This window comes from Eptatretus burgeri, chromosome 16 (genome assembly GCF_056783735.1).
Source record: "Eptatretus burgeri isolate ZD-2024b chromosome 16, Ebu_testis_v1, whole genome shotgun sequence".
Lineage (NCBI taxonomy): Eukaryota > Metazoa > Chordata > Myxini > Myxiniformes > Myxinidae > Eptatretus > Eptatretus burgeri.
The window spans coordinates 67,878,205-67,902,989 of record NC_140976.1 but is presented as its reverse complement, the minus strand read 5'-3'; the positions used below and the strand labels follow the sequence as shown (position 1 = coordinate 67,902,989).

General features: G+C 41.2%; 1 protein-coding gene across 2 annotated transcripts in view; it reads left to right on the top strand.

Annotated features, from left to right (window-relative positions):
- LOC147011258 (transmembrane protein 132E-like) overlaps positions 1-24,785 on the top strand; it is a 508,369-nt gene that overhangs the window by 234,185 nt on the left and 249,399 nt on the right. For both annotated transcript variants that reach the window (XM_085858598.1, XM_085858597.1), the window contains exons 3-4: positions 2,128-2,274; positions 4,426-4,615. In XM_085858598.1, the coding sequence (XP_085714724.1) occupies positions 2,128-2,274; positions 4,426-4,615 (337 nt within the window). The remainder of the gene's footprint in view (positions 1-2,127; positions 2,275-4,425; positions 4,616-24,785) is intronic.

Genomic DNA, 24,785 nt, shown 5'->3' with positions numbered 1-24,785 from the left:
AAGGAAAAGACTTTCTGTCGAGCTGGTGAATCATCCTTAAGCATAACTGCTGCTTATTCACAAGAGTTTAATTACAGCACCCGAGTGGGATGGAAGTTATTCAAGAAAATTCCAAACTGTCAAAAGTTTACGGTGAAGCTTCAAAACACAACATCGTATACTGCATCACCAATCGAGTTCCTTAAAACAGCTCCGAAGAACATTTCACAACATTGCCTTTACCATACAGTCACATTGACATTAACACGGTGACATAAATCAATAAATAAATAAATAAAAAATCAATAAAAGGTCGCTCATATGATGTCATAAAAAGCTTTGTTTTTCATCCTGAAAACTCTGACAATAATAATCTTGTTAGTTAAATATTTTAACCTTCACGTTTCTTTTTTCACAATATAACTTGGAGAACTCATGGAGCTTTGCGGTGACAGGAGGTAGAAAAGTAACGAAGCGAAAGTGGTCAATTAAGGAAAGGGAATTAACGAACATGAAAAGAGGATAGAGAGGATTGGAGGAAACACGGCAACCTGCATTTAAGAAGGTTATATTAGGAAGGGTTAATGGGAGTAGAAAACATTGTGGAGAGATATGGGGCATGAATTCAGATGGTGGTGCATTGTCTGCTTGAAGCCCTGGAGGGAAGGGTGGAATTGAACAGCCTCAGCAAGGCAATTCCACAAACGGGAGAAAAGAGGAACAAAAGAGTTGAGCTGTGCAGTCGGCCTGGATTTTGGAAGTTGAACCAGGAGGGGGTTACTGGAAACAGATGTGCATCCCAGAGGGGCTCAGGATGATTGAAGAACTGAGAGAGCAGATGGAGCTAGACTGCAGGAGAAGCGGCTAAAAAAAAAAAAAGAGAGACCATTGACCTCTCTGAAATGTGAGAGCAATAGTCCTTGTGCTCCAGCCTCATCGCAGGAGATTCCAATAATGTTGAGAGCTTTGGATTCCACATACTCGAGGAGAGACGGGTTTGAATTGAGGGAACCAGTCCATAGGGAAGAGCAGTCAGCACTCCATTGAGTTACGGATAAAGCCCTTTGTAGGCTGTTAAACATTTCTGGGCTGTCGTGTGTGCAACGGAATCGAGAAATGTGATTCCTTCATTTTTATGTACAATAAATCCAAGAATGTGTGAAATAGTTTTCATTTGAGAATGAGCAAAAATAATAATATAGAAGCAAACATTGTAATTGATTTTTCTTGAAAATTTCTCTTAAACTGTTTTCATGTATTGTCCATCAGGAGCCTTCTGATGCTTCTCACACTCTCCTATGTTTCTGTCCTTTTGTTTCTCAACACAACTCAAATGCCATGGTTACTGATTCAAACAACTACACAATTATCAAAATCATTTTGATCTTTACTTTTCAACAGGGAGTGTTAAAGTACACTATTTTATAGCGCTACGTTAACACAGCACAATCATTTCTGTCACTCGTAACACAAACTTTATCTCTGTCGGTTTGAGATGATGTGATGAAATTGAAAACAAATTAATTGGTGAAAATATGAAATGAAATCGATTGTTGATTATTTAAATTTTATCTGTTCTGGATTTGATTGATTTGATTTGATTCGATGAGTTCAGGATTGCCGCGGCGAGCATCCGATTCCGATGTTTATTAGTTTTCTCTTGGGTTGTGACCATTCATTGTGCAAGCATTGAAGAGCTCCAGATGTCTAATCGTTTTGAGTTGATGAAACCTTTTGTTTGTGTTTAACCCGACACAAAGAGAGATTTATATGAAAACATTTCCACTTTATTATCAGTGAATTGGTTCGAATTCAAAACTCATGTACTTGCATGAAAATGATCGAAAACAAACAATTCCGATCCCGAACAACATCGGTGCAAATTCAAACAAAATTATTCGCAGCTTTTGTTTGAATATTTGAGATGATGTAATATCTTTGAAAATTTCATTCACTTTGTCAAATGCAATCTTTAATAAACACAAGATAATTGCTTCGTTCGCTCAGGTATTGTTTCTAATTTCAGGTAAAGTTGTAGCGTGGTGGTTTTTAACTGCCGTTGAAGCGTGCTGGTTCCATGATGTAACAGGTGACGAATCACAGAATTCCTTGTCAGTAATCGACCATTTGTCATTGTCACCATCTTAGGGTGAAAGGGAAAAAGGGAATTGTCCTGAAGTCAGTGCATCTAAGTGACTCAGCCTCATGGGAAGTCCACATGCAGATGATGGATGGAGCCAAACACACTGTCGTCACACTGCAGTTCAGCAGAAAACCCACCATACAAAGTCTCTGGTAAGCTTCTCATTTCATCGTCAATCTCATCTGCTTTGTTTACCCAATGCCAGACACTTTTCCAGCTTTGCCATTAAAGGAAGGGGCGTATCCATTAGGTTTTCATCAAACACTGATATGTTGTCAACAAATTGATGTCACAGATTAAATGTCACATAAAAGTGGTTGTAAGATAGCAGGTGTGTATGTTTGCATGTGTGTGTGTGTGTGTGTTTGTGAATTCATACACGCACCAACTTTAATATAGCACCACTGGGGGCCTACTTTAATATTGCACCCATAATTGGTCTTATACAGTGCAGTTTGGCAAAGGTGTCCAATGTAACCATAACATTTTTACACCTATTTTGTCCATAAAATGATTTGTGCCTCAAATCTGATATATTATATCAAAGTTATTAAACCTGTTCATGAGTGTGCATTCGCCTGCATGTTCCATGCTTTGATGTGCAATGCAAGGTCTACAGACATGACTAGCACAAAAAAAAACAGAATTAGGCATTGTTTAACAAAGTTGACGAATTGTTAATTAATTTTTTGATTTTTTTTACATGAGATAAAAGATCAATGACTTGTTCATTTTTACGCCTTTATGCCCAAGTTAATGACGATACATTTCGTTTTATATTTTATAGCCTCTTTACCCTGTGTCGGTCTATCCGACATGAATCTGCATATTGTTGCTGAGGGCCAAACTTTCTTATCTCTATTCTTTATCAATGAGGTTTGTCTGTGAAACACAGGTATCCTGCTAGTCCACTTATAATTACTAAATAATAGCAATTGGACAGGTTCACTTTTTACAACATATTTTTATACTTTCACTGCATACTAACCTCCTGCATGGGCACCAGGAAGCGAGTGCCACACCAGCGATTGCTGCATGCATAACGGGACTGGAATGCTAAGGTGGGAAAAGGTAGGGCCAATAAAGTAATGGCTCCTTCTGGACTCGGGGACCGGAACAATACTGGTCAAAGGTTGAACATCTATGTGCTGAAAACGAACAATGTATATGCTTTTACTATATATGTATATATAAAAGTACCACACCAGTATATATATATATATATATATATATATATATATATATATATATATATATATATATATATATATATATATATATATATATATATATATATATACCAGGAAGCAAGTACCACACCAGCTGTTGCTGCATGCATCCTGACCAACAGGAAATGGCTGACATGCATTAACGGGTCTGTGGTACACAAAACAATTGCAGGAGCAGCCAGGAACAATTTAAATTGTAAAAGGCCTCTTCTAGCTAAATAGTTGCGTAGGCGTCACCTCTTAGGCACGATCTTCACAGAGCTACAGCCCCCTAGATCTCAGTAGGATTGTACTGCAGCCAAATACTGGGAAGATAATTTAATTCTCAATTTTATAAGCCAGTGCACTCCGGAGAGGGAACATTCACGGACACTTGTTTTGGGCTTGTTGTCCCTCATGAGCATGGAGGAGAAGTCTTCGAGCAGAAACTCCTCCCCGGAGTGAACTCGTCAAACCCTACAAGACATGGAGTTGATATCAGATCCCATTACTGTCGTCGTCGTCACCTCTGTTGCTGTGCATTTATTATTATAATATATTTTTTATTATTTCCTGGAGTTGCTTTTTAGATATTGACCATTTTCATGGATGTGTTTATATTCTTCAACAAACACCTCCCTGGTATAGTAACTGTAATCTCTTATTGGATTACCGTATTTTCTTTAATTTGGTATTTTTCCTAATTAAATCGTACATCAAGTCTTAAGAGAGTGTACACTTTAAAAACAACCAATATTTAATTGAGGATCAAGACCTCCCTCGATGTTCCTCTAATTATTAAACCGAATCAAGGCAGCCTTGGTACCGTCAAGGGTGTAATCATGTTGTCATGGTTTAGAAGTATAAACGTTAAAAGGGAACCTGTGGTTTTCTTAAAACACATGCTGATGGCAGCTTTCACTGCATCCTCGGGGGTTCCTAATGGTGTTCAGGAATGCAAGTCTTCACTGGCATCACATCCATCAAAGCACGGGACACAACACACATTGAAATGTAACAATGCAAATCATGAATTGTTTGTTACGTGCCTCGATGTCGAAGCAATTCTCCCCATTCCTCTTTGGTTTGTTCCAGGGACGATGGTTCAGTCGAGATCGCTCACCTACTCTTCGAGATCGGAAGCACGACCAGCCAGATGGTCACACGCAGAATCTTGTGGCAGGTGGAGTATGACGAAGGGCTGGCAATCAAAAGAAATGGTCGTGTCACTACAGAGCTTACCGTTACAGAAAAGGATATCCGAGCCATCATTGCCATCGTTGATGTAAGTGCTGTGTACGCTCGTCTGTACCTTATATCAAAACTCTGACGCATGACGATGTTTCCACTTACTTTCCAATCTCATCGACCATAAACGTGGCTTCTTACATTCTCAAGTGTATGGTTCGTTCTAATGTGAGTGCTCCATCAAAATGCCCAGTGGTTTCTGTAGGTGGACCATTTTGACTGCAGTTGTTGACTTTGTGAGTTTGGAATTTATTTGCAAAACTAAGAACTTTTTTGTGGAGAAAAAAAGAAATTGGTTGGCTTGTAAAACAAGAAAAGAGCACGTGAAGGGAGTAAAACACCATGATCATTTGAATCAGTGGGCTGGCAGGATGGCCAAGAGAGCTGGTCGAATCCCGACCCAGCTATAAACTGTCATCCCAGTGTTCGGTAGACAGGGTCCCTCAGATGGATGGTAAACGGACGTCCCGTCTGCTAGCGTTTGTTGGTAGACGTTAAAGATCCCACGGTGTCCTTCATGAAAAGGAGGCAAGCAATCTCCAGCACCCTGAACAAGTTACAAATACTTGCTCGAACTTACAGGGGGAACTGCATCAGCAGCACAGCCGTGTTCCAAGCAACGATGCAACCAGCAGCCACGCGCTGCACACAAAATGAAACGAATGAACTTAGAGTTGCAAAAACTAGAAACGGTGAGATTATTATCGAGCAAACGTGGAAGTTGTACATGAGGGGGATTCAAACAATGAAAATGGGAACGGTCGGGTTGGTTAGAGTACAACAAAAATGGTTTCACTTGTGTTACACAGAACAAGCTGTAAACCACTGAAATTTAGGTAAAAACCACTTTGTCGATGTATCCGCATTAGATAGATCAAAGTGTTATGATCACATGATGTGCAAGCTGTCACAATGTAGGGTTAATGGCCTGCTGTATGAATCTTGGTAGGGGTTGAAAAAGAATGGGGCTGGGGGTGGGTAATGTCACAGAAGACCTGACTCCCCTCACCGAGAACAGCAGATTGACAGATGGTGGGAAGAGTAAGACCACGACCCATAGTCCAGGACCAAAGTGAAGAGGACCAAAGAATGTTCAGTATGCCATGAACCAGGGGTATTCAGAATACCAAGAGGGTCAAAGTTTGAGATGACAGCAAATTATATGTTGTGGTTGGATGGGGTGGGTAAACCCTTCCAAATTAGTGGAGGCTTGATTACATGCATTCTTCTTCTGCCCCCCCTTACATTTGAGGGAGGGGGCACAGGCATCTGTGCTTCCATCCCCTCGCCAGATCCATCGGTGTTATGAAGCATGACACCTCCAGAATGGTGTTAATGCAGGAGGTTCCTCGCAATGCTTCAAGGTCGAAATGTTTTTCTTGGCAATTCAAATTGAGAACCAAGATACCCATGTGTACGCAGTCAACCTAATATTCCATCGACAATAGAGTTGCTCGGATGTCGCACTGCTCTGTCTTCAGTGTTTCTCGTGATAGTTTTTTGTTTTTTTACCTGTTGTGTGTTACAGCCAATGATAAATAATTAATCAATGGAATTTCTAATCACCTCCGTTCGCCGCTCGCTATTCCTGAAGGCAAATGCCTGCAGAAGGATAGTTTGCAGTTGGTTTATTTATTTATTTATTTATTTTCATGATGGAAAATGTTTTATTTGCAGGATTTGAAGACACAGATAAGGAATTTGGAAATATCTTCCCAAAGTCAACAGTGAGGTAAAAAGACAAACGAAGTTGCTGAAAGATGAACTTCTGAACTCAGTATTTTGCTCGGAGACGAAAACCTTGAAACAAAAAATTGCGGAGTGCAACAGGTTTCCCAAAGCACATTGCGAGTACTGTGAAGTGTGACACTTTGTCAGATGGTATCTAACCAAGGAGAGTGGCACAACCGCTCTCTTATCCAGTCCCGAGCCTTTGTCTGTGGACGTCTTATCAAAAAAAAAATTCCAATTACTACAGTAGCTGCTGAGACATGTTGACTGCAAACAGGCACCATCTTAACATGTCTTCAATAATTATCAATTTCTCAGTGTGTGCTTGTGTTTGTGGCAGGAACATTTATCAACAGCACTGCAGTTGTCACTTTTTTGCTGTTACCGAGACGTAACCTTAAAGAATGCTTCTTGGTACGTCCCAGCTATAACTGGACCACTGGTGACAAGTGTGTCTTGACGATAACATTCGAGCTTGTGCACATGGGCAATGACAGCTAATACAAGTCTAGTCAAGCATATATATATATATATATATATATATATATATATATATATATATATATATATATATATATATATATATATATATATATATATACAGAGCCGAAAGAGAGTCCACACCCCCTTTCAAAATTTTCACCTTTTGTTACCTTACAGCCTGGAATTAAATGACATTGAATCAGACTTTTTCCACCTTTATTTACACATCGTAACCCACAACTTCCACGTGAAAAACATATTCTATAAATTTCAGAAAATAAAAAAAAAATACAAAACGAGAATATCTTGGTTTGATAAGTGTCCACCTCCCCTGAGTTAATGCTCGGTGGAAACACCTTTGACAGCAATTACAGCTGTGAGTCTGTTGGGATCGGTCTCTAGCAACTTTGCACACCTTCATTGGACAATATTTACTCATTCTTCTGTACAAACCTGTTCAAACGCAGGGAAGTTGCGTGGGGAGCGTTGATGGACAGAAACCTTCAAGTCATGCCACAAATTTTCAATTGGAGTTAGGTCTGGGCTCTGACTGAGCCACTATTTCTTTGTTCCTTACTTACTCCAGTGTAGCTTTGAATGTGTGCTTTGGCTCATTGCCATGTTGAAAGGTGAACTTCCGTCCCGATTTCAGCTTTCTTGCAGAGGGCAGCAGGTTTTCCTCGAGGATTTTACTGTATTTTGTTTCATCCATTTTCCCTTCTATCCTGACAAGTGCCCCAGTCCCGACAGATGAGAAACATCCCCATAACATGATGCTACCACCACCATGCTTCATAATAGGGATGGTGTTCTTTGGTGTAGTATGTGCTGTGTTGGGTTTGTACCAAACTTAACATTTTGCATTTAGGCCAAAAAGTTCCATCTTGCCTTTGTCAGACCACAAAACTTTTTGCCACATGGCTTCAGAATCTTCAGAGTGATTTTTTGCATCCATCAAACAGAACTCAAGGTGGGCTCTTTTGAGTAATGGCTTTTTTCTTGCCACTCTACCCCGACAGGCCAGACTTGTGGATTGCTTGGGATATTGTTGTCACATGCACACAGTGACTCGTCTTCGTAATGGAGCGGCTTAGCCCAAATATTGAAAAGAATTGTGCATTTTATGATACAAGCACCAAATTTGGCACAAATGTACATTAATATGTTGCGAACATTTTCAGATATTGGGCCACTTGAAATTCTCTCTTTATGTCAGCCATATTGGACTTCAAAATGGCCGCCACTTGAAATCTCCATTTGCTATTATCTCTGGACGTAATGCAGCTATTGACTTGATTCTGGTATCTAAATGTATGTTTTTGGGGGCAAGGAATCCAATGGTACCATTTTCAACTTAATAATATCTATCACAGTCTGTTATATAATTTTATTTGGAAATTATCTCGGCAAATATTGGATTCAACACAATACTTTGAAAGAATGTCTTAGTTCTGTAAATATAAATAAAATTAAAAAACTATACTAAATCACTCGTAACAACTCAGACAAGCTGATATATACTGGCAGTCTAAAATATAAATTCACATCAAGTGACTGCAGCAGCACTGTACATCCTGCAACACCGTGCCGACAACCACTACTGTCTGGGAGAAACCAGGGATGCAGAGGACCTTCCGGAATTTGAAGACTGGTGTTGCCAGATAGGAGAAGACATCCCCCAGTTTCACTACTGGGCAACCGTGCTGGAACTAGAACTGTTGGTTCTAGTGTATGTGCGTTCTCTCAGGCAGGGATCGTTAATGATGTACCTCAATGCTCTGACAGAGCTGGTCCCCTGGTTCCATGCACTGGGTCACACCCACTATGCTAGGTGGACACCAGTGCACCTGAAGGACATGGCCGAACTCACCATCAAACACCTAGATGTATCCAGGAAATTCAGGGAAAGCCACTTCACCGTTCAGAAAACACAGAGGGTGTTCTCTTAAATCCCGATTGACCAGGCACATGAGCAGAATAATGCCTGCATCAAAGGAGATGGTGAAGCAGTTGGGCTTACTGACAACCCTAGTGCCCTACGTCGCTGGATGTTTGCGGGACCAGAAGTTGCCTGGGTGATCGAAGAATTCCAGGATGGGAACCAACACTGGAGACGGCAAACAGCAGACACACGTCATCATGATCAGACGCCAAGTGTACAGGCCTCATTTGTGAAAGATGTTCGCTCTCTCGTCTGTGTCATAGAGGAGATGGCAACCCATTCGAGGAGGAGAGTCAGGATGTAGTCAAACTGGACACAAAGGAGATCGCAGATCCTGCTGCTGTGGAGACCGTGATGAATGCCAAGAAGATTGGCCAAGAGCAGTTCGAGGATTTCACCAGAGAGTGTATGTTGGATAGAACAAAGGCAGTGGACGCACCCATTCCTCGTAACAAGCTGAAGGTGTTCAGCACTTCCATTCCAAGAAGCCAGAGCATAGGTCAGCAACAGCTCGCCTCCATCAAGAATGACCATGAACTTTTCGCACGCCTGTACATTGGCTGCCAGACGAGGGATGGAAACCTTGAGGAGTTCTTTTGTCATGAGAATCAGGCATGTCCTCCTGCATTGTCTGATGGTGGAAGCCTCTGCACTGGTACCAAGAGTGATCTCCTCACATGCTTGGAAGAAGTCTCCGACGCAAAGACAGAGACTCCTGTCACGACCTGTATTGTGCTTGATGGAGCAGCCATCGTCCAGATGCTGAAGCCGGCTGCATCAAAGACCTTTGAAGAGTATGCACAACAGATCTTCATCCCTTATATGTCCACGAAGCTGCAAACAGTGTCACGTCTGGATCTGATCTGGGATACTTACCTTGCTGATTCACTGAAAGGTAGTGCACGTGCAAAGCGAGGACAAGGTGTGCGGAGACGTGTGGTGGCTGCCGCAGCCATGCCAGGAAACTGGCAGAACTTCCTACGAGTGGACAGCAACAAGACCGAGCTGTTCAGGTTCCTCTCAGCAGCTCTCATGGAATGGTTTGACCAGGAGGACAAGCAACTCGTCATTACTGATGGAGAGGCAGTGCTCAGCAAGCCACTACTGCCAGATCTGACCTCAGTCGCCCCATGTAACTATGAAGAAGCTGACAGTCGGATGTTGCTGCATGCATCTCACGCAGTCCAGCATGGACACCATGCAATACTCATCCGGACTGTAGACACCGATGTTGTGGTGCTGGCAGTGTCCCTGGCACAGGAGTTGCAACCAGAAGACAAACTGTGGCTGGCATTCAGAACAGGCCAGAGTTTCCGATACCTAGCAGCACACGAAATAGCAGCTGGATTGGGATGAGAGAAGGCTCGTGCACTACCAATGTTCCACGTTCTAACTGGATGCGACACTGTGTCTAGTTTTCATAGACATGGCAAGAAGACTGCGTGGGTAGTCTGGACGGTACTGCCAGAACTCACTGAGGCGCTGCTGCTGCTGTCCTCTGCACCTTGTGACATACCAGACGATGCAATGCGCATCATCGAGAGGTTCGTGATCCTGTTGTAGATCGAACCAGCAAATGCACAGACATTGACAAGGCCAGGAGGAAACTCTCGCAAGGAAGAACAATGTGCAGCTCATCCCTCCAACGAAGGCAGCTCTGGAGGAACATGTCAAGAGGGCAGTGTATCAAGGTGGACATGTGTGGGCAGATACTGCTGCCAGCACCAGAGCTCCCTCCACCAACCAACTGGGGTTGGTCAAGGACTGGAGAAGGACAGTACACACCTTACTGGACCAGGCTAACTGAGGCAGCTCACAGCTGCATTGAGCTGGTTTCTTGCAAGTGCAAGAGAGGGTGTGTGAGACGCTGCAAGTGCAAAAAGGCTGTCCTTCAGTGCACAGCTCTCTGTGTGTGTGAAGGGGACTGCACATGACGATGAGTCAACAACATACATGAACTTGAGGCAATGCTGAACTTGTTAACATGACACTGTTTATGTACACGTATCTTCAGTACCGGTATATACCTAGCCTCAGATACCAGTACACCGAGCCTCAAATACTAAACCATGTAGCATGTCAGTATTATACCCAAGACATTTACAGAACTAAGACATTATTTTCAAAGTATTGTGTTGAATCCAATATTTGCCGAGATAATTTCCAAATAAAATTATATAACAGACTGTGATAGATAATATTAAGTTGAAAATGGTACCATTGGATTCCTTGCCCCCAAAAACATACATTTAGATACCAGAATCAAGTCAATAGCTGCATTACGTCCAGAGATAATAGCAAATGTAGATTTCAAGTGGCGGCCATTTTGAAGTCCAATATGGCGGACATAAAGAGAGAATTTCAAGTGGCCCAATATCTGAAAATGTTCGCAACATATTAATGTACATTTGTGCCAAATTTGGTGCTTGTATCACAAAATGTACAACAGATTTGCTATGCTGCTACACTATTGCCATAAATGCCTGTAGCTCTTTCAAAGTTGCCATTGGCCTCTTGGCGGCCTCTCTGATCAGTCTCCTCCTTGCTTGGTCATCCAGTTTGGAGGGCATCCTGATCTCGGCAGGGTCTTTGTGGTACCATACACCTTCCACTTCTTAATGATTGTCTTGACTGTGCTCCAAGGGATATTCAAAGCCTTTGAAATATTTTTTTTATCCCCATCCCCTGATCTGTGCCTTTCCACAACTTTATCCTGGAGGTTTTTTGAAAGCTCCTTGGTTCTCATGGTTGAATCTTTGCTGTGAAATGCACTGCCCAGCAGAGGAAACCTACAGGAACAGCTGATTTTATTATGAAATAATCAGAATCACTTCAATTTAACTCAGATGGAGGCCAATTAACTTGGTGTGTGATTTTGAAGGTGATTGGTTACACCTGAGTTAATTTACAATTGCTATTATAAGGAGGGTGGGAGGAGGGGGCGGGGGGGTGGGGTGGGATACTTATCCAACCAAGATATTCTCGTTTTGTAGTTTTTTACTAAATTTTCCGAAATTTGTGGAATTTGTTTTTCACTTGGAAGTTGTGGGTTACGATGTGTAAATAAAGGTGGGACAAAGTCGGATTTAATGAAATCTAATTCCAGGCTGTAAGTTATCAAAAGGTGAAAAATTTGAAAGGGGGTGTAAACTTTCTCTGGACACTGCGTAGCATGATAACCTATGTTTTAACTGTACGTTTCCAATGATCTCAGGGTAACAGTGGAGCCTGGAGTGGAAACGAAGAAATGTGGATCATACAGATCTATTGGGATTTATACAAGGAAGGTGGAGGAATTGATCGGCCATACGTGCCTTTGTCATACCCATGTGTAGTTTAGGCCAACAGGATAGCTGAGAGACAGCATAGGATAGCTTTGAACTGTTTTCCTACTGACTATAAATTTTCATCCTGGTGCTTCACAGGCAGGACATTGCATTAATGATTTTATACACTGTCCTTTGTCAAGTCAACTCCGCCAACATTCACTTGTCGATGTTCAAGATCCCACGTGTACCTTTTGAAAATAGCATGTCATTATGTGCCGCTACACAATCATCTGATAAATACATTTCCTGATGTACATTTGGGGTGGGGTGCGAGGGATGCTGCATCCCCAGAGATGATGCAACCGGCAGCCAAATGCTGCATAATCATGAATACACAAATCTTATTGTTTTATTAAGTTAGTTTAATTAATTGATACTTCACTCTTTCTTATATTCAGTGATTTATTCACAAGGTCGATTGCCCAAAGGCCCACTGTTGCAAAATATCCATGCTCCTCCATCAGCCCTGACTTTGTATTCAATATTTATTTTTACATCCTCAGGATAACTAGCTATCCCACAAAAAGGGATAGTGTTCTTTGTAATTCTGTACACTAGAATGGAAGTTTTTGAATGGATTGGGTCTGTGAGAAGGTGTGAACTGAAAGATGATCACAGTACAATTGAGCCACCCCGGTCATGCTTCCGATCATAAAACGACCCTGTCATCAGTGCAAGATTATGGAAGATGTTCTCGGATCTGTAGATCGCTGACATTTACAGTGATACCACCAACAAAGAAAAAAAATGGCTTGCAGCAACATGTCAGCTTAAAATTAATTTCCAAGCTGTTGCCTTCTGCTTGATGATTTGTTTTTAAAGTCGTTTTGGCAGCTGGAGTGACTGTCGTTGAAAGCTGCAATTTTGTTAAAACCAACAAATGTGCATTCCGTGTCCCCCAGCAGAGGTTTGAAAATAAGTATTGTGGTTCGATCAATAATTTGTCAATGAGTGAGTTTCTTTCCTCTCAACCAATGTATATCCATTGGGGAAATTATATTCATCTTCGAACCTGCACTACATAACCTTCTCACTGCTGTAGGTAGAGAGGCCTCACATTTAAGGTAACTGGCTTAAGATCTTAAGGTTTTGTGTTTGAGGCCCTGTCATGCCATGAACATGACTCCAGGTAAGTTGATCCCTCAGAAAAGGAAATACTTCCTTGGAAGCTCAATGTGTCTGAAGACTCGAATTGAGTAATTCTTCTTCCATGTCTTCGTTTTCTTCTTTTTCCTACAGGTGGTGACCCAGAATTGGAAAATTCAATTCACCACTCATCTTTGGCCTCACCTTTATCAAAGAAAATTTGAAATAAAATTATTTCAACCGACTCGAAAATAATTTTTCAATGCTGTCGGTCGTTACTGACTTGCATAGTCGACCACTCTGTGTAAAAAGGAGGGTCTTTGACAGTTTGACCCGACCTTTCAGTTGGCAGACCGCACGATGCGGGAGTTCATTAAAAACTAACGACAAGTTCCTCTTTCACTCTGCGTGATCTTCTCGTCCTGAGTATTGCTCCCTTGTGATCCCCTGGTTTGGATTTCAGTTGCTGCTGCATAAAGCACTTATGGTCATCGTTTTAAGACTCTTTTAAACTTTAGCAACTTTTTATTTTTACAATAGATTTAGGATCACCTGCAAAAAGGAGCTGTACTGTTAAACTGTCATGATGAACACGACTGTGAACAAAACTTTCTTTTCAATGCTTGACACCCATCACTAAGCACGCATGAGAATATCCCCCCCTCGAACTACAGTACCACAGGCATTGCATTCAAAACTAACTCTGGAAAAAGAAAATCGACAACCCTTTAAACAAAGAAAAGGAGCTCAGTAATGTGGAGAAACGTATACAAACTATTAAAACTCGATTCAAGTGCAGATTAGAGACTATAAGAGACTTCACCATTAACAACAACATTTTAAATCAAAGTCATTTTGATTAATCCTCTCGTGATGAAAACATTTTAATGCGACAAGAGAGAATGGACGAGAGAATAATCTTGCACTAAATTGGACGTTTTGTTTTGTTTGAAAGAATTAAATAAATAACATCATTGGGGTTTTGAACGTGTTACAAAGTAATTAATACGATTGCACAGAAATAAGATCGTCTGCTTTGAAGTGCGAGATTGAAAGACGAATTTACAAATGGAGTAAAGTCGTTGGACTTCACAATAAATTGGTTATTTAGATTTGGTTTAATATTAATATAATACAATTAAAAAGGTTAAGTGACATTGACATTCCAAAAGTAGTTAAAAGTAAAAGGGTTTAATATGAAAAACAATTACAATAAATGCTTCTTCTGGTTGGTGTTTACAAAATTCTATCCACAAGTGATAATTCTCAACGAGTTAACAACCCAAGAGAGAAAGAGCATGATCTCAGATGTGAAAGAAGTGTCGTACCCAGTCAGCCTTGTTTTGTCTCTCGATACGAGTTAGACACATTTTGAGGGACCCAGTCAGCCTTGTTTTGTCTCTTGACACGAGTTAGACACATTTTGAGGGACCCATTCAGCCTTGTTTTGTCTCTCGATACGAGTTAGACACATTTTGAGGCACCCAGTCAGCCTTGTTTTGTCTCTCGACACGAGTTAGACACATTTTGAGGCACCCAGTCAGTCTTGTTTTGTCTCTCGATACAAGTTAGACACATTTTGAGGCACCCAGTCAGTCTTGTTTTTTTCTCTCCAAACGAGGTAAACACATTTTGAGGCACCCAGTCGGTCTTGATTTGTCTCTTGACATGAGTTAGACACATTTTGATGCACCCAGTCAGTCTTGTTTTGTCTCTCGATACGAGTTAGACACATTTTGAGGCACCCAGTCAGTCTTGTTTTGTCTCTCGATACAAGTTAGACACATTTTGAGGCACCCAGTCGGTCTTGTTTTGTCTCTTGACATGAGTTAGACGCATTTTGAGGCACCCAGTCAGTCTTGTTTTTTTTCTCTCCACACGAGGTAGACACATTTTGAGGAACCCAGTCGGTCTTGATTTGTCTCTTGACATGAGTTAGACACATTTTGAGGTGCCCAGTCAGTCTTGTTTTGTCTCTCGACACGAGTTCGACACATTTTGAGGCACCCAGTCAGTCTTATTTTTTTCTCTCCACACGAGTTAGACACATTTTGAGGCACCCAGTCAGTCTTGTTTTATCTCTCGATATGAGTTAGACACATTTTTAGGCACCCAATCAGTCGTGTTTTGTCTCTCGACACGAGTTAGACACATTTTGAGACACCCAGTCAGTCTTGTTTTGTCTCTCAACACGAGTTAGACACATTTTGAGGCACCCAGTCAGTCTTGCTTTGTCTCTCGATACGAGTTAGACACATTATTAGGAACCCAGTCAGTCTTGTTTTGTCTCTCGATACGAGTTAGACACATTTTTAGGCACCCAATCAGTCGTGTTTTGTCTCTCGACACGAGTTAGACACATTTTGAGGAGCCCAGTCAGTCGTGTTTTGTCTCTCGACACGAGTTAGACACATTTTGAGGAACCCAATCAACCTTGTTTTTTCTCTCTACAAGAGTTAGACACATTTTGAAGCACTGAATAGTTTGGGAATGAAGACAACATGTCGGTGAATGTGTCCACATTCAACGATAGAACGTTTTCAGTGTGTTTGTAAAACTTGTAATAAGAAAGTTGTTTATTTGTTTTATAATTCAGGAAAATACATGACACTTTTAAAGGTCTCTTGCTACATCAGAAATCTTACCCGAGTGACACGTTAACGAATGGATAAACACTGTCAGCAAAAATATATATTTACAGGAATTTTAATCAATTTTAATCAAATTTAAGAGATGCTCTTCACCACAGAATTACATGTGATGACAAAGAAAAAATAATGATATAAATGTTTGCAGATTGAGAATATCAAAAAGAAACAACACATTTGATGATATTCTATTCTCCCGAATGCAACATGTGGCTGAAGGTTTATATCATTGTTCGAGTGTGTCGAGGTCATTGATGCAGTGTCCCCTGTTAGATTGGGGCAAGAAATTGAAATTTTGTCCATAATATCCTGATATCCGCGAATGACTCCGTGGAATATTTAACATCCACCAACTAATGATAGCAGACGAGACTCCATGTTTACCGTCCGTTCAAGTCACGGCGCACACGACGATGCATCTCCCTGCAGGTGAAACACCTGGATGACAGTTTACATATGGGCCAAGATTCAAATCCAGGTGAGTGTGCGGTACCTGTCGGTTATCCTGCGAGCCCCGCACCTTCATGATGATTGCTTGGTAAACAAGACGGTACTTTACAGCCATTCCCAAACAGAGTGGCTGGATTTGGATTGAGCCCAAGCAAGCTGTAACGCACTATCAAAAAACAACCAGAATTTGGTGAAGAAAATAAATAAATACTACACTCATACTAAAGCGTGCTCCGTCTTTGGAATTGAATTTGTCGGAAAATGTCATTTGGCAGGAAAGTATGGAACTAATGCTCAACTTTTGTAATCGAAAGTTGGAAACAATTGGAATTTATTTCATGCACTCTTGATCCATTATTGGTTTACTGATGATGGATGTTTATTGTTTATTAAAGGAATTAGACAAATCAATGGGGAAGAAGAAGTGAACTTCCATATAATGAAGAGGATTACATATCATTCTGTTTGAATCATGGTTAGGTTAATTGAACATGGATTGTGATTGCGAGAAGGCACAAATTCAGTTTCCTCGCACTAACCTTTCTCACTTTCATTGCTGTCATTCATGTGCATGGAAATATATATTAAGCAGAACATCGTACCATTCTAATCCATTAACTTTTAATTAATTTTCTTCAACAAACAGGCAATAAACATAATTTTTTTCTCTCTATCCAAATTGAGATCGTCTTTCTCACATTTTCTAATTTGCTTCCTTTTAGACACTCAAAAGCAAATGATGAGACCAGAGACGTGTTTTTAAAGCTCGACATACATTTGGATTGGCTCATTTTTACCTCCGTCCACCGTTTTCACCCCTGTCTGTCTGTCTGTTAGTCTGTGAGCAGGATATCTCAAAAAGGTATGGGCGGCTTTGGACGAAACTTGGAGTTTGTTTTTTGTATGTACATAGTCGAAGCTCATGGAAGAGCTCGTACAAGTACACTGAATGGACCAGGATGCAACAGGGCAAAGGGAACAGCAGAGAGAGAGAGAGAGAGAGAGAGAGAGAGAGAGAGAGAGAGAGAGAGAGAGAGAGAGAGAGAGAGAGAGGTGTGTGGGTGTGTGACAAGGACGAATTGATTAAATTTTGGTGAAGATGCAGATCCGGATACTGGAATATTTTTAGTAATTATTTACCATTCAGAGATAGGGCCAAAAACTAAATATATCACTATATCTCAAAAAGTTGTGGACGAGTTATGACAATACAAGGTGGATGAGTTGAATATGTGACAAGAACAAGCGGATTGGATTTTGCTTCAGATCCAGCCTATCAGTGGAATACAAAACTTAAACTGTTCAGCCTGTCGTAGGTACGCGCTCTTTTAAATGCCATTCTAGTTACTGTTACTTTCACTGAACCTTTTCATAATATTTCTATGCTGCCACATAATAATTTTATACAGTTGATTTCCAATGTGTTGGAGTATTGTTTCTTTAAAATAATCCACAAAAAATGCTTTCCCTCAAGCACTCCAAGATTACACGTATAGCCGGCACTGATTACACGTATAACCTTAATTTCACTTCTGAGAATATTCTTTTCAACAATGATATGAAAAGGTTTCTTTGGGTTAATCCTTGTGTTAGTTCATATTTTATGCTTTAACTTTCGTTTTGATGCACTAAATCTATTGTGGTAGACCTCTCTGCTCTCATATAACTCTGAGAATTTGAGGCATTTGCAAAAAGACCACGGACACTGCCTACAACGCTAACCTCAGGCCGGATCTTCGCGCCCACGGTTGGTTTACCACACCTGTGAGATGACTGAAGCAGATGGGGAACCATGCTGGTGGCTATGCAACAGATGTTAATTGGTCGAGCAAACCAGCGTTACGCGCCACACCCTATTGTCAATCCGATGCCAATGAACCGTGGGTCAATGGCCTTCAGGCATGCTATGTCACGATCAAAGCAGAACAGGACAAGTCAAGACAGTTTCAAGCTTGTATTGGCAATGGCAGGCAAGCAAGTATTTTGAGTGGCAAGTATTTACAGGCAAGTATTTACAACATGGATGTATCACGTTCCCATTACCGTTACATGACAAACCCACTCTCGGAATTCTTACAACAATTGCTGCACAATTCCACACAAAATGGATCAAGACACCTGAAGAAATAAAAGTGTGGGAAGAGTGGTGAGAAGAACTGGAGGTAAGAAAGAAGTAGTTGGGTTGTTGTTGCAGCCCCCGACACACCTGAGTTACCGCCACCCAATGGTCTGGCCTGATGGTCCTTGGATTCACATTCTCATGCTCCCTCCTCTACTCCGCTTGCATCTCTCAGAGCACCCGATGGTAGAAATGACTGCACATGAAGGTGCTCCATTTGCACTCCTGGGGTTTGAGTACTTGATGGCATGGATGGCTTTATGTGATGATATGCAGCAGTTTGTTATGGAAAAACGGCTGGTGGCGAGTTGAAGAGCCACAATTTAGCCGGCAATGAGGTAAGGCGACCGGGTTGAAGCGAAGATGCGTCGGCAATGAGGTGAAAAGGTGCGTGGGTGTACGGAGACGAGAAAGATGTGAAATATAATTGAGAGGTGCTGAAGGAGCGAACTATGTGGTGAAAAACGAGTGAGGTGAAGTGAAAAAAGGAAAGAAAGAAAAAGACAGAACGAGGTGCTCGAAGGATCAATAAATAACAACGCGAACAAGACAGCAAATAAAGCAAACTATACACACACACACACACACACACACACACACACACACACACCTCATCAAGTGACATACACCCCGTGCTGGTAAAACGAATAGACAGTGGGATGTTGAAACGTACGCACAGAGCCACCCATGCACTCACACTCCGCTCATAAAAAGCGAACCTATTTCTGTGCTGTCGGATATTTATAACCCTTTTTCTTCCCCCCTCCCCAACTACTACTCTGCCTGGTAACAGGTTGTCATTGGCTCACCCACAAAGCTTTCGGGAAAGAGGGAAGTCCTACGTGCCTGTCACTTTGAGATGGTTCCTCGCTTCCTGCCGCTTGTGCACAAACTCGTACCAAGGGCTCTTGTGGCCAGTCAGTATGTGACAGGATTGATTGCTTTCTGCCACATGTACGCGAACTCGCCCCGAGGGCTCTCATGGCCAGTCCTATCGTGGCATGTGAGAAATGGCTGAAGTCCAGACTGTAAGAGGCGGGAAGGACATGTACTTAAACTAACAGTCACAACACACAGCCTATTCTTAAGAGGAAAACAGAACACGAAGACATAACTAGTTAATCCTGTGTGTTTGTGCTTCATTCTCCCCAGGGGCTCACAACCGTCACAATATCATTACCATTTCACTGATTTAAAAAAACCCTTGTTCCTCCATAATCTCAACCAAAAATGCGTCTACTTTCATTTTTTTTGTTTCATTTGAAGAATAATTTTCATGCCTTCTGGTACTTTATCCATGCATCCATCCATTCATCAGGACCATACTCTGTGTAGAGCGTTGGTGTTGCCTAAGCAGTTTCCTTGGCTATTGGGCACAATCCTGGACAGGTCGTCACTCCGACACAGGATACCAGCAAGCTGGCACAAATTTGGCCGACCTCAGAAGGATGACAAGCAGAGTCAACCCCACCCGGTATTAATTAAACAGCCAAAGGGGATTTGAACTCACGATCCTCAGATCCAAAACCCACCCCCCTAACCATTAAGCCAACACCAGGAATACCAAATCACATGGTTCATTTTATTGTGATTTATAATGTTCAAGAAAGTGCTGTTTAACATTATTCAGATCAAATAATTTACATGTGTGGGAATTTGTGGTTTGACCAATCTGTTTTAACCCATCAAATGTTTTACAACTCAAAAACACTGGTTGTTGTTGATATAATCTGTGATGACTTAAATTAACATATAATCAACAACAAGAGACGTGTTATGACCATTTCCCGCTTTGTCAGAGGTTAGGTCGAATGATGGCATTCCTCTATGTGGTTCCATTGTGTCATTTCATGCAATCTTATTCTTGAAATGATTGATCCTCGCATCTTTTACAAATTAACATCGCAGTTTTTGTCACCAAATTTCCAATGATAACCCTGCATCTCTTTTGACACCATCTCTGACTGCCTACATTGAATTGTATTGTAATACCAACTCTATTTTCCACATATTGAACAAGGCTTTCATCCGCTTTCCTTCCTTTGTCCTTCTTTGCCACCATAACTCTCATTTTATTAATGTTGATGTGTAAACCTTTCTTCTATGTTCCAGTTTTACATTTATTGAAACATCTATTTTACTTCTTTTTCACTTTCAGCATTCAATCCGAAGTCATGAGAGTGCAATAACTCGGATGGGAATCAGAACCATTCATTCTCGATCATTGTTCCATCAGTATTCCAAACAGTAGAGGAGTAGAAACTGATCCCTGGTGTAATCTTACCTTCACTTCAAACATTTCACTCTCTCACAACTTGGTCTTTGCCATAGTTCATGATAATATATATATATATATATATATATATATATATATATATATATATATATATATATATATATATATATCTTCTTCTTTCGGCTGCTCCCGTTAGGGGTCGCCACAGCGGATCATCCGTATGATCCGCATTGTGATTTGGCATATGTTTTACGCCGGATGCCCTTCCTGATGCAACCCTGGTCGCCTCTTACGACACAGGGATATGGTACACCTATTTTTACCGGGGTATACACTGGCCCATTATACTGGTACTCATTTTGCCGACCTCGGAAGGATGACAGGCTGAGTCAACCCCCTGGTGTATTAATTCAGCGGCCCAACGGGGCTTGAACTCAGGACCTTTTGGATCCCAAGCCGCTGCCCTAACCACTGCGCCAACACCAGGCTCATATATATATATATATATATATATATATATATACCATCACCACTTTTACTGTTTCTTCAGGCATGAGTTGCCTTCTGAGAGCCCTTTCAACAACTGCTCTTGGTACTCGATCCTCTGCATTCTCAAAGTTTAAAAAAAACATGATACAGTTTCCTTTTCTTTGGCAATGTCTCAAAATACAAATAACCTGTTTTTGATCTTCCTGGCATAAACCAAAGTCATAGTTGTTTATATTTACTTCTTAATCTTCTTGCAACCACCTTTTCAAAAACTCTCAAAGCCTGTTCCATTTGTTTAACTCGTTTGCAAAGAGGAACATAATAAAGGGTTAGCCATCATCTTAAACGATGGTGCAATCGTGCCATTTGCCCAAATCTTCATGGAACACTCCCTCTTATCAGAACCAGTGGCATAAAGGTTAGAGTCAGGAAAGTAGGCAGTTTGAACACGACACCGGCAGAGGCATAGAAATGACTTGGAAATGGTATGTGCTGCTTCCTTGCTTGATGCTTAGCATGTAAAAAAAGGATAGAGTATGGACAAACAACCATAGCTTGGCAACCGTTGACTGGCTTGATAAACCTAATGGCCTCCTCCTGGATTGAAGTTCTTATACAGGATCTCATTAACTTTGTTCCAACATCTCCAGCCACCTCTATGATTTCTATTAAGAATCCTGTTGGATCCACTGCCTTTCTTTTCTTCAAACCTATCATAGCTGATTCAACCTTTCCTTCACAGATCAATTATTCTGGAACCCCTATTTGATATATATATATATATATATATATATATATATATATATATATATATATATATATATATATATATATATATATGCATATATATATATATATATATATATATATATATATATATATATATATATATATATATATATATATATATATATATATATATATATCGACTATTCCCATGCTTCTCCAGCCGAAGAAGCTGCAAAAAGCAACCATGAAAGACGACCCAAGGTAAGCCCTTTACTGTTTCAACCCCTTCCCAGAATTCCTCCACAGCTGTAAAGATGTTCACAAATAGTACATACATGAGAATCCCAATGCTACACACCCCCTCAGCTGCTGGACCGGTTTCATTGCTTGTTGGCGAATCATCAGCAAAAGCGCAGACAGAAATGCATACCAATGAGGCTCCTAAAGCCTAAGTCACATTTGCTCTCCGGCTGGGATACGGCGGCCGTACCCTCCCTGAATTGACAGAAACGTGCGGTGGCCGCAAAGTTGCTGAGGTGGTCTCAGGGTGGCCCTACGCCGTATGGCTATCTTTTACAGGCCGTAGGGGTCGCCGTGGAATTATAGCGCGGAGTTATAACTTTTTTCATTTCTACGTTGGCCATAGCAATTCGACAAGCCAAGCTGTGACATCGATGTGTTCCACATCGACCGTACGTAGGGCGTACGGTGGGCTTGCATTATTCGTGCAGCTGCCGTAGGCTCTTATCAATGAAAAATGAATTTTGCCAACCCCCCAAAAATTACGGCGGCCATACTATTTCCACGGTCGCTGTAGGGTAGTCCTAAGGCGTCCCTGTGTTCAACATACGGTGGCCTTGTGGTCTGTGTGACTACCTGCGGGCAATGCAGGGTCGACGCACGGTTCCCCTACGCCCGCCGTGCGTCCTACGTACGGCCTCCGTGGCAGTCTGCGTCGACCGTGCGTCCACCGTGCACTACCGCTAGAGATCGGAGTATAGGTGTTTGCCTATCTCCGAACTGGTATATTCAGTTATATATATTATAGTTATAGTATATTCAGTTATATATACTGGTATATTCCGAACTGTTATATTTTTATTTCAGTAAAAAAAGAACTGGTATATATACCCACTCGTTACCGTCCGTCTGGCCGCGCGTTTGCCTTCGGGCCCCCCTGCGGTCGCCTTGCGGGCACCTTGAGGCTACCTTGTGTCTGCCTTGAAAATTCTATGGCCGCCGCAGGGACTCCCTAAGGTCACCGTGTTACATCAAATCAAAGACCGTACGGCACCCCGACGTTTTCGGTCTTCACAATTTCTAAATACGCCGTGCGGCTCCCCAAAAAATAAAAACATGTGACTGCTACATTGTGTGACCGTAGAAATACTGCGGCCGCCCTATAATTGCTCGTGGCCGTAGATTTTGTAGACCCTTCGGCCGCCGTGCCAAATGTGACTTCGACCTAAGCACATATGACATGTAAATTTTAAAATAAGTCAACACATAAATGAAAAACGAAAACCCACCCACATCTCTTTCCTGTGAATAGAGGGAATAACCAATCAGCTCTCACCTAATCAATTAATCACAGGCAGCTGGGATTATATAAATAAATTGACTCCTCCCTTGCTCTTCTCGCTGCAGAAGCTGCATAAAGCAACCAAGAAAGGCTACAAGGTCAGCCCTTTTCTCTTTCACACCCTTCCCAGAGTTCCCCCACAGCTGTAAAGTCATTCACAAATAGCACACACATGAGAATCTCAAAGTTACACACCAGAGAAGGGTTTGAAATAGCAAAGGGCCTACCTTGGGTGGTTTTCCTGGTTGCTTTATGCAGATTCTTCAGCTTAAAGAGCATGGGGAGAGTCAATATATTTATATAATCCTTGCCACCTGGGTTTAATTTATTAGGTGAGAGCTTGGGAAGGGGGTGTTAAACGGACACTTGTTCGGGGCAGCAACAAGCAGTAATGAATAGTGGACTTCAAACTGTAGGGATCGGCAACAAAAACAACATTTATCTGATGTAGGGTTTCGCTAACTTCACATTTATCTTATATGGGGTTGAGCAAACTTCACATTTTGTATTCCCAGCTCAAGAACCAATATTGGTTGGCAGCACCATCAGTTTTGGATACAACTAGTTTTAACTCTGTTTGTTGTGTATTGTTTGAAAGTGATCCTCCTTAATTTTTGTATAGTTTGAAAGGACAATCGTATCACTGAAATAATGAATGCTATAAATCAACTCCATTTTTCAGTAAAATATTCGGAGCATCAAACAAGACTGCAGAACAATTGAAACCCCCTCAAAAAACTCTTGAACCCCTGACCCTCATAGCTCAGTTTTCTGCTGGTAATGTGAAGGTAAATTAACTTGTTTATCTTTTTTTTAAAACTTATTTGAATCCTTGTCATTTTTTTTTTTGGACTCCCTTTGGGCATCATTCACACTTTTAAAGCTGCTTGCAGTGTTTCCCACAGCACAAACGGGTGAGCTTATCAAATATTTATTTTTAATAATGGTTGTGCCTATTCTCATTCGGGTGTCAAATTGTCCATCTCATTCTACCTATTCATTCCACACCTCTCACCCATCCCTGGATATCTTTTTTATTTGTAATATAATTACCAAATGTTTATAGCATGCTGATGCCCCTAAACTTATTTATAGCATGCTGATAGGTATGTTTGGAGTTTGAAATAACTTGGTATTTCGACAACTCTCGCTTCCTTACATTGAACATTTCCTCCGTTGAACAAAATATTGTCAGGAACCTCCCTGTGAAGTGACTTCTTCATATAGAATATAATACAGAAAAAAATCTCTCAAATATAAAGGCTGATGGATGTAAGTTCCCCAATTGAAAGAGATGTATGATTACTTTGATCCAGAATTCTGTAATTCACCCGAAACGTATGGTTTTCCTGACACCGGAAGACACAAGGTTTTTAAATGCAG